Consider the following 11,461-nt stretch of genomic DNA (forward strand, 5'->3'; position numbering starts at 1 on the left):
GAAAACCCGCGCGGGTCACAGCGAGAACGTGCAAATTCCACGTTCAGCAGACAGCAGCTGTAGTCAGGATTGAACCTGGGTCTCTGGCGCTGTGAGGCAGCAACTCGATCTCTGGGCCACCATGTCAGTGTGGAAACACACACACACACACACGCGCACGCCCACGCGCACGCCCACGCCCACGCCCATGCCCACACCCACACACACACACACACACACACACACGCACGCTGCTGCTGGAATAACACAGCGGGTCAGACAACATCTTTCGAGAACCTGGATAGGTGGCGTCCCCTGGTGGGGAGGATAGTGCGAGTACGATGTGATCGGTGGTGCTTCGAAGGGCCTGTTTCCACGCTGTGTCTCTAAAGTCTAAAGAACTCCAAAGACGTACAGGTATGTAGGTTAATTGACTGGGTAAATGTAAATGTAAAAATTGTCCCTAGTGGGTGTAGGATATTGTTAATGTGCGGGGATCACTGGGCGGTGCGGACTTGGTGGGCTGAAAAACCCTGTTTCCGCGCTGTATCTGAAATATGAAAATAAATAATATAACCATCCTGACCGTACAAGATGAAAGCAGAGTTCCATGCTTTTGAAATGCAATGTACCAAGCAGGTGATGATAATCCCAAGTTAACTATACAACCTGACCTCCATCTGCATAATTACAAACTATAAAACAATAAGAAGCACAGCTACTTTTTTCTTGTCGTATGTTGGAGTGTTGGAAGGAACACTAGTTTAGGTGCAGGAGTAGGCCATTCTGCCCTTCGACTGAGGGAGAAGAGGTTGGGGAAATTAGAGATAAGGAAGGGTGACGTGTGAAAACGAGAGATCAAAGGGGCAGCCCAAGGCAAATATAGAAGAGAGCATTCTTAGCTGGGGAAAGTGTCAATGAGGCATACAAAGATAACATTTAATCAGGATGACAGTCACACAGTTCGGAGAACTAGGGTGGGGAAGGGATGGAGAGAGAGGGTAAGCAAGCGTTACTTGAGGTTGGAGAAGTTAATGTTCATACCGCTGGGGTGTAAGCTGCCCAAGCGAAAAAAATAGGTGCTGTTCCTCCAATTGGCGCTGGGCCTCACTCCGACAATGGAGGAGGCCCAGGACGGACAGGTCAGTGTGGGAATGAGAGGGGGAGTTAAAGTGCTTAGCAAACCGGGAGAGATACCGCCTGTCCCGCTGAGTTACCCCAGCGTTTTTGGTGTCTATCATATATCATATCATATATATACAGCGCGGAAACAGGCCTTTTTGGCCATCTTCGGTGTAAAGCTGAATCTGCAGTTCCTACTTCCAGAAGTACAATTGAATCATTGGTTTTGATGCTGTAAACATCCACTGTTCGGAAATGGTTTTGTTTCGTTTAGCTGAGAGCTACAGTGCAGATACAAGCCCTTCGGCCCATCGAGCCCGCGCTGCCCTGGCACATTAACACAATGCCCACGCACACAGGGGACAATTTACACAAACCAAGTACACAAACCCAAGCCAGTTAAACAACAAACCGGCACGTCGTTGGAATGTGGGAGGAAACCGAAGATCTCGGAGGAAACCGACGCAGGAGAACGTACCAAACACCGTACGGACATGACCTGTAGTCGGGATCGAACCCGGGTCTCCAGCGCTGTCAGGCAGCAACTCTACCGCTGCGCCCCCTGGCGATGCTGTTGATATTTTGCAGGTTTTAAAGTCTATGGTCACCATTGCCACTGCACAACACATCTCTGCAAGTCCACAGGATATTCATTCCACGCATCATCCTATCTGAAAGAGCCCCCTTTAATTCTGAGGCTGTGTCCTCCGGTCCTGGACTCCCCCACCAGTGGGAACTTCCTCTCTGCATACACGGCTACTTTAGTTGCACAGTGCTGTCTTTGGTTTGGAAAGAACTGCAGATGCCGGTATAAATCGAAGGTAGACACAAAATGCTGGAGTAACTCAGCGGGTAGGCAGCATCTCGGGAGAAAAATAGAAACATAGAAAACAGAAAATAGGTGCAGGAGGAGGCCATTTGGCCCTTCGAGCCAGCACCGCCATTCATTGTGATCATGGCTGATCATCCACAATCAGTAACCCGTGCCTGACTTCTCCCCATATCCCCTGACTCCGCTAGCCCCTAGAGCTCTATCTACCTCTCGGTGGAAAGAAGGAATGGGTGACGTTTCAGGTCTTCAGACTGAAGAAGGGTCTTGACCCGAGACGTCACCCGTTCCTTCTCCCCCCCGAGATGCTGCCGGAGCCGCTGGGTGACCCCGGCATTTTGTGTCTACCTGTCGCGGCTGTCTTTGGTGAGTCGTGTGTGCCGGGCCTGTGTGTGATTTTGTGTGTCTCGCTTGACGTTGGGGCCCTCGCCGGGCACGGAGCAGAGCGGGAGGAACCGCTACTACCTGTCACCTCGTAGCTTCCTGCTCGGTGACCGCGAGCAAGAGCGCAACTTCAACTTCAGCCTCCGCAACTCCATTCAGAAGGCCAAGGAGCAGAGGCTGTTACAGGTGAGCGATCTCGGCCTGGCAGTCGGCACTTTGTCCCTCACACTTACCGAGGAAGTGCAGTTAAATGTGTTGTATGCAGTTCAGTACAGGTATCACCAGGGCACGGTGGTGCAGCGGTAGGGTTGCTGCCTTACGGCGCTTGCAGCACCAGAGACCCGGGTTCGATCCCGACTGCCGCCGCTGTCTGTACGGAGTTTGTACGCTCTCCCCGTGACCTTCGTCGGTTTTCTCAAAGATCTTCGGTTTCAATAGACAATAGGTGCAGGAAGAGGCCATTCGGCCCTTCGACCCAGCACCGCCATTCAATGTGATCATGGCTGATCATTCTCAATCGGTACCCCGTTCCTGCCTTCTCCCCATACCCCCTGACTCCGCTATCCTTAAGAGCTCTATCCAGCTCTCTCTTGAATGCATTCAGAGAATAGGCCTCCACTGCCTTCTGAGGCAGAGAATTCCACAGATTCACAACTCTCTGACTGAAAATGTTTTTCCTCATCTCAGTTCTGGGTGAACTCCTCTTGTTATGAAGGCCAACATTCCATTGGCTTTCTTCACTGCCTGCTGTACCTGCATGCTTCCTTTCAGTGACTAGGACACCCATATCTCGTTGTACGTCCCCTGTTCCTAACTTGACACCATTCAGATAATACTCTGCCTTCCTATTCTCACCACCAAATTGGATAACCTCACACTTATGCACAATAAACTGCATCTGCCATGCATCCGCCCACTCACACAACCTGTCCAATTCACCCTGCAACCTCATAGCGTCTTCCTCACAGTTCACACTACCACCCAGCTTTGTATCATCTGCAAATTTGCTAATGGTACTTTTAGAACGGAGATGAGGAAGAACTTTTTCAGTCAGAGAGTGGTGAAGGTGTGGAATTCTCTGCCTCAAAAAGCAGTGGAGGCCAGTTCGTTGGATGCTTTCAAGAGAGAGCTGGATAGAGTTCTTAAGGATAGCGGAGTGAGGGGGTATGGGGAGAAGGCAGGAACGGGGTACTGATTGAGAGTGATCAGCCATGATCGCATTGAATGACGGTGCTGGCTCGAAGGGCTGAATGGCCTCCTCCTGCACCTATTGTCTATTGTCTATTGTCTATAATCCCTTCAACCAAGTCATTAATTCCTCCCACATTCCAAAGGTGTAGAGGTTTGCAGGTAGACACAAAATGCTGGAGTAACTCAGCGGGTCAGGCAGCATCTCGGGAGAGAAGGAATGGGTGACGTTTCGGGTCGAGACACTTCTTCAGTCTGACGACCTGAAATGTAACCCATTCCTTCTCTGCCGAGATGCTGCCTGACCCGCTGAGTTACTCCAGCAATTTGTGTCTACAAATGAATTGATAGTCCGGCTTAAAACATGGTCGGAGAGCAGTAGGAATAACAGAGAGAACATGCAATCTCCGTACAGCCAGCACCCGTTGTTTAATATGAACCCGAGTCTCTGCCGCTGTGAGGCAGCAAATCTAGCGCTGTGCCACCGTGCCGCCCGATGGCTAGAGAGGGGTGGGAGTCAAATGCAAGCAGATGGCGCTGGTGTAGATGGGCATCTTAGCTTAGAGATACAGCATGGAAACAGGCCCACCGTCCGCGCCGACCAGCGATCCCTGCAGATGAACACGAACCGACACACACTGGGGACAATTTGCAAATTTACCAACGCCAATTAACCTACAAACCTGCACGTCTTTGGAGTGTGGGAGTAGACCAGAGCACCCGGAGAAAACCCACGCAGGTCACGGAGAGAAGGTGCAAAACTCCGTGGTCAGGATCGAACCTGGGTCCCTGGCGCTGTGAATGCAGCAACTCCACCCGTGCCGTCCCCCCCCCCACCCTCCACCCCCGGCCAGCATGGACAATTTGGGCCGAAGGGCCTGCTTTCCTGCTGCAGGACTCTCCGGCTAATATCTCGACCAGCCCGCTGATAGTGTTTTCCAACGTTGAAACTGTGCTTTTGAGACCTGTTTCCCGCAAGCAGGCGCTCATTGATGTTTCCCTCATCCCGCCAGGATTACCGGATCCAGGCAGAGAATTCCACACCTTCACCACCCTCTGACTGAAAAAGTTCTTCCTCATCTCAGTTCTAAATGGCCTACCCCTTATTCTTAAACTGTGGCCCCTTGTTCTGGACTCCCCCAACATCGGGAACATGTTTCCTGGCTCTAACATGTCCAACCCCTTAATAATCTTATATGTTTCGATAAGATCGATAAAGAATTCGGTGCTGGCTCGAAGGGCCAAACGGCCTCCTGCACCTATTTTCTCTGTGTTCATGGTCGCTGCGTGGGCCTTGCTCCAAGTAAACTCCACGCTTTGAGGCCTGCTGCTTCCACAGTGCTTTATTTGTTACACTTGCAACTGCACGGTGAAATTTCTTTTGCATAAATTACACATGCGGGCACCGCCATTTTTGCCGCTATAATTCAAAGTCCAAAGTCCGGTCGATGTTCCCTGGTTCACCCTCCCACTGGCCCCTGCTCCTTGCCCCCGTCGTCTCCACCCCCCCCCCCCCCCCCGGGCCCGCCGACCAACAAGCCTTCACTGTGCATCGCCGCCTGTCCTTCATAAGTGATCGGAGCAGAATGAGGCCATTCGGCCCATCAAGTTCACTCCGCCATGCAATCGTGGCTGATCTATCTCTCCCTCCTGACCCCATTCTCCTGCCTTCTCCCCGTAACCCCCGACACCTGTACTCATCAATAATCTATCTACCTCTGCCTGAAAAATGTCCACTGACTTGGCCACCACAGCCCTCTGTGGCAATGAATTCCACAGATTCACCACCCTCTGACTAAAGAAGTCCCTCCTCATCTCCTTCCTGAAGGAACGTCGTTTGATTCTGAAGCTGTGCCCTCTGGTCCTAGACTCTCCCACTAGGACGGCACGGTGGCGCTGTGGTAGAGCTACTGCCTCACAGCGCCAGGGACCCGGGTGCTGTCTGTACGGAAGATCTCGGAGAAAACCCACGCAGGTCACGGGGAGGACGTACAAACTCCGTACAGACGGCGCCCGTAGTCGGGATGGAACCCGGGTCTCCGGCGGTGCATTCGCTGTAAGGCGGCAACTCTACCGCTGCGCCACCCAACTAGTTACTCCAGCACTTTGTGTATCTAGTGGAGACGTCCTCTCCACATCCACTCCATCCAGGGTTGGTACCAGGGCGGGAGGGGCGTCCAGATGGTGATGTGGATGTGATTCTAACGCTGTGTTTTGCCGTCTGTGGATGGGGCAGGAGAAGACGCTGGTGATTTCGTGCGCGGGCGACCTCCCCAAGTGCAAAGCTGCCCTCAACGCCAACATCCCGGTGGTGGACGTGGAGTTTGCCTTGACGGGCATCCTGCAGCAGGCCGTGGACCTGGGCAAATATCGGCTGGGCAGCGACGAGGCGGTCTCCCACAGCAAGCCGCAGGGGAAAGGGCGAAGCCTGCGGTCTCTAGCAACGGGCTCGTCGCCAGTACCCGGGGGCAAGAGGAAGAAACGGTGACCGTCTCCGACCCCCCCCCCCCCCTTCACGGGCATCTGACAACGCTGTAAATACACCCTGTAATTTAACAACCAGTTTTAGGCACTTTTCTCATTAAAGTGAAGAAAATGTAGCATCTTGGCGTCCTTGTTTTTAATTGTATGTTGTGGAAAGGCCTCGGAGTGATACAGTGTGGAAAAAGGCCCTTCCGCTCAACTTGCCCACACCGGCCAACATGTCCCAGCTACACGAGTCCCACCTGGGTAGCACGTTGGAGTTGCTGCCTCACAGCGAATGCAGCGCCGGAGAATCGGGTTCGATCCCGACTACAGGTGCTGTTTGTACGGAGTTTGTACGTTCTCCCCGTGACCTGCGTGGGTTCTCTCAAAGATCTTCGGTTTCCTCCCACACTCCAAATACGTACAGGAATGTAGGTTAATTGGCTTGCTAAATGTACAAATTGTCCCTAGTGGGTGTACGATAGTGTTAATGTGCGGGGATTGCTGGTCGGCGCGGACCCGGTGGGACGAAAGGGCCTGTTTCCGCGCGGTATCTAAACTAAACTAAACTAAAAAACCTGCCTGCATTTGGTCCATATCCATCCTAACCTGTCCAATCCATGTACCTGTCTAACTGTTTCTTAAACGTTGAGATAGTCCCGGCCTCAAATACCTGCTCTGGCAGCTTGTTCCATAAACCCACCATCCTTTGTGTGAAGAGGTTACCCCTGCCTCAGATTCCTATTAAATCTTTTCCCCTTCATCTTCATCCTTTGTCCTCTGGTCCTCGATTCACCTGCTCTGGGCAAGAGACTCTGTGCATCTGCCCGATCTATTCCTCTCATAATTTTGTACACATCAGGTGACCTCCCACCCCTGCTGGGATACAACATGGAAACAGGCCCTACGGCCCATCTTGCCCATGTTGGCCATCCACACTCGCTCCACCTGCCGGTGTTTTGTCCATCTGTAGGAAGGAACTGCAGATGCTGGTTTAAACCGAAGAGAGACTCAAAAAGCTGGGGTAACACAGCAGGACGGGAGGCAGGAGGTAGTTTGTTCCTGGACTACAGCCAAAACGGTACACGGTAGCGTGACAATTTTAGGCCCACCTCACAGTCTAATGGAAGAAGTTTCATTGAAATCGGTGTTATATTTTTTAAGTTCACATTTTAAAGTTTAAATCTATCTCCTAGGGAGGGAGGGAGGAGGGGGAAGAGGGAGGATACGGGTTAGGGGATGGAATGGGGGGAGTGGGGGGAAGGGAGGGAGGGAGGTATCAGGGGGGTGGAGTGGGGGGAGGTGTAGGGGGAAGTGAGGGGGAGGAGAGTGGGGGGTGAGGGGAGTGGGGGGTGAGGGGAGAGGAGAGTGGGGGGAGGGGGAGGGGCGTTGGGAGAGGAAAGTGAGTGGAGGAGAGGGGAGTGAGGGGGAGCAGAGTGTGGGGGAGAGGAGAGTGGGGGGGAGGGGCGTTGGGAGGGGAGGGGGGAGTGAGGGGAGAGGAGAGTGAGGGGAGGGGGAAATGGGGAGAGAGGAGGGGGAGGTTCGTTGGAAGGGGAGAGGAGAGTGGGGGGGAGGGGGAATGGGGAGAGGGGAGGGGGAGTGGGGGAGGAGAGGAGGAGAGGGTGTTGCATCAATGCAGGAGAGGTTTGGGCACAATGTGTCCACTTGGTCATGTATCCCTCTAAACCTTCACATGGGCCCAGGTATCTTGTTATAGTACCTGCTTCATCTACCACCTCTGGCAGCTTGTTCATCGTTAGCATTCTTTACCACTCCATCTACTTGTGTTACCTGCTTCAGCAAGACTTGGACTTAAACTGAACATTCCTCTGTACATCAATGGCGTCAAGCGTCTAATAAAGGGCATACCAACTCAGGAAAGAGGTGAGAAGAAACATAATGGGAAAGCAAACCGATACCTCACAGAGCAAACTGGCCACATGTAATAAAAAGGAAGTGCAGGTGCTTGTTTGTACCAAATATAAGCGCAGTGTGCTGGAGTAACTCAGCAAGTCAGGCAGCATCTCTGGAGGAGTGTCGGAAGGAATTGCAGATGCTGGTTTCAACTGAAGATAGACACAAAAAGCTGGGTGAACTCAGCGGGAGAGGCAGCATCTCTGGAGAGAAGGAATGGGTGACGTTTCGGGTCGAGACTGTTCTTCATTCCTTCTATCCAGAGATGCTGCCTGTCCCGCTGAGTTAACCTCTGTGAAAATCAGAATTAAAGGGTGCTCTTTTACAATGGAGGTGAGGAGGAACGTCTCGAGCCAGAGGGTAGTTAATCTGTGGAACTCATTGCCACAGAGGGCTGTGGAGGCAGTCAGTGGGCATTTTAAAGACATAATCTTGATTAGAAAGAGTTGTGGGGAGATGGCAGGAGAGTGAAATTAGAAGGCCGAGATCAGCCATGATTGAACGGCGGAGTGGACTCGATGGGCCGAATGGCCTACTTCTACTCCTGTGACTTGTGAAACTTGATAAAGCTGTTCCATTGCTGCTTTGAAGATGTGCAAAGTGTTTAGTAGCAGGTGATGGAATGGATGAATGGATGAATAAGTTTATTGGCCAAGTATGTGCATATACAAGGAATGTGCCTTTAAACATAGAAAATAGGTGCAGGAGGAGGCCATTCGGCCCTTCGAGCCAGCACCGCCATTCATTGTGATCACGGCTGACCGTCCCCAATCACGGTAGCGCAGCGGTAGAGTTGCTGCTTTACAGCGAATGCAGCGCCGGAGACTCAGGTTCGATCCTGACTACGGGTGCTGCACTGTAAGGAGTTTGTACGTTCTCCCCGTGACCTGCGTGGGTTTTCTCCGAGATCTTCGGTTTCCTCCCACACTCCAAAGACGTACAGGTATGTAGGTTAATTGGCTGGGTAAATGTAAAAATTGTCCCTAGTGGGTGTAGGATAGTGTTAATGTACGGGGATCGCTGGGCGGCACGGACTTGGAGGGCCGAAAAGGCCTGTTTCCGGCTGTATATATATGATATGATATGATATAATACCCCGTTCCTGCCTTCTCCCCATGTCCCTTGATTCAACTAGCCCCCTAGAGCTCTATCCAGCTCTCTCTTAAATCCATCCAGTGATTATTTTTGAATATTCTGTGGGACAATAACTTTGTTATTGCCGCTCTACTCCCTATTCCTTCCCACCTTTTTCACAATGGACTTTATAACATGATTTTTCTATAGGAATACAACGGTTTTTAGGAATGCAACGGTTGTGTTACTGCAGAACCACCTGTATTAAGCGACACATGGTGGATACAGGAAACAAGGCGCAAGGGTGAAGGACCATCGGGGTCTTATTGAATGGAGAAGCAGGCATGAGAATGGCCGAACGGCCTCCTCCTATCTCTCATGTGCCCCTGCCACATTGCGACCCAGATTCCGTCGTTGGCACAAAATGCTGGAGCGAAACGGTGGCTCAGCGGTAGACTTGTTGCCTTACAGCACCAGAGACCTGGGTTCGATCCTGACTACGGGTGCTGTTTTTCTTTGGAATTTGTACGTTCTCCCCGTGGACTGGGTGGGTTGTCTCCGGTGCTCTAGTTTCCTCCCACACTCGAAAGACGTACAGGTTTGGAGGTTAATTGGCTTGGTAAAATTGTAAATTGTCTCCAGTGTGTGTAGTGTACGGGATCGCTGGTCGGCAGGGAATTGGTGGGCTGAAGGGCCTGTTTCCGCGCTGCATCTCTAGACGAAACTCAGCGGGTCAGGCAGCATCTCGGGAGGTGCTCCGCTCACAAATGACAACACAAACATACAGTTAACAATTAAGAATAAAGCATAAACACATCAAAACAATAAGGATACAACATTACGGTCTAAACATGTGGGCGAAAATAAACCTGAGCAAAAAAGAGACCACAGACTTTGGTTATTGGTTATTGGACTCAGCTGTTGTGGGATGCTGGAAAATTGGGACCACGTTTTACAAGATCCTTTCATAAAATCAAGTTCAGACACTTTAGCTTGGAGATACAGCGTGGAAAGGGGCCATTTGTCCCAGCAATGCCCGCACACTGGCACTATCCTACACACGCTAGGGACATTTTTTTCAAAAACCAATTTCATCAAAGCCAAACCTGCACGTCTTTGGAGTGTGGGAGAAAACTCGGAGGAAAACCCCAAGCAGGTCACGGGCGAAGAATGTACCAACTCCGTACAGACAGAGGCGGCAGTCGGGATCGAACCCGGGACTCTGGCGCTGTGAGGCAGCAACTCTACCCGCTGCGCCAGTGTGTCGCCCTAAGTGGCCACTGGGTGCCAGCACTGTGCCGCCCTCTGCCCTTTGCAGTGACCACAATGCTGGTGACTTGCTTTCTTTACCCCCACAACGATTTTGAGAAGCCTGTAAGTTTACTTTTGAGACTGTTCCCCTTACAATAAATAACATTGATACTTTCTCATGCAAAGGCATCCTGTTTCCTTTGTAAACAATGTAATTGTGAAGGGGGGGAAAACCTGCAGATGCTGGTTTACATCAACAGACAACAGACAACAGGTGCAGGAGTAGGCCATTCGGCCCTTCGAGCCAGCACCACAATTCAATGTGATCATGGCTGATCATTCACAATCAGTACCCACTTCCTGCCTTCTCCCCATACCCCCTGACACCGCTATCCTTAAGAGCTCCATCAAGCTCTCTCTTGAATGCATTCAGAGAATTGGCCTCCACTGCCTTCTGAGGCAGAGAATTCCACAGATTTACAACTCTCTGTCTGGAAAAGTTTTTCCTCATCTCCGTTCTAAATGGCCTACCCCTTATTTTTAAACCGTGGCCCTTGGTTCCAGACTTCCTCCAACATTGGGAACATGTTTCCTGCCTCTAACGTGTCCAAGCCCTTAATAATCTTATATGTTTCAATAAGATCCCCTCTCATCCTTATAAATTGCAGTGTATACAAGCTTAGTCGCTCCAGTCTTTCAACATATACGACAGTCCCGCCATCCCGGGAATTAATCTCGTGAACCTACGCAACACACCCTCAATAGCAAGAATATTCTTCCTCAAATTTGGAGACCAAAACTGCACACAGTACTCCAGGTGCGGTATCCACTATCCACAATCGAACGTAAACACAACCCACTGAGTTACTCCTGCATTTTGTGTCTACCAATGCAATTGTGAACTGTTTTGAGAGTTAGTTAGACAAGACACTGTAACACCCATATTGAAGCAACCCTCCCCACCCCCTCCCCCTCCGCTTCCCCTCCCCTCCCCCTTCCCCCTCCCCCCCCTCCCTCCCTCCTCTCCCTCCCACCTCCCCTCCACCCCCCTTCTTCCCCCAACCTCCCCCCCCTCCCCCTCTCCCCTTCCCCTCCCCCTCGCCAATGACTTGGATGAAAGGATTAAAAGTAACATTAGCAAATTTGCAGATGATACAAAGCTGGGTGGTAGTGTGAACTGTGAGGAAGATGCTATGAGGTTGCAGGGTGACATGGACAGGTTGTGTGAGTGGGCGGATGCGTGGCAGATGCAGT

General features: G+C 51.4%; 1 protein-coding gene across 1 annotated transcript in view; it reads left to right on the forward strand.

Moving 5' to 3' along the window:
* Positions 1 to 6,004, forward strand: part of LOC144602864 (mediator of DNA damage checkpoint protein 1-like) — a 93,566-nt gene extending 87,562 nt beyond the window's left edge. The window contains exon 4 of the mRNA XM_078415985.1: positions 5,739 to 6,004. Within this exon, the coding sequence (XP_078272111.1) occupies positions 5,739 to 5,990 (252 nt within the window). The 3' untranslated portion in view covers positions 5,991 to 6,004. The remainder of the gene's footprint in view (positions 1 to 5,738) is intronic.
* Positions 6,005 to 11,461: the final 5,457 nt, after the last annotated feature.

The sequence above is a fragment of the Rhinoraja longicauda genome, chromosome 19, assembly GCF_053455715.1.
Source record: "Rhinoraja longicauda isolate Sanriku21f chromosome 19, sRhiLon1.1, whole genome shotgun sequence".
Taxonomy (NCBI): domain Eukaryota; kingdom Metazoa; phylum Chordata; class Chondrichthyes; order Rajiformes; family Arhynchobatidae; genus Rhinoraja; species Rhinoraja longicauda.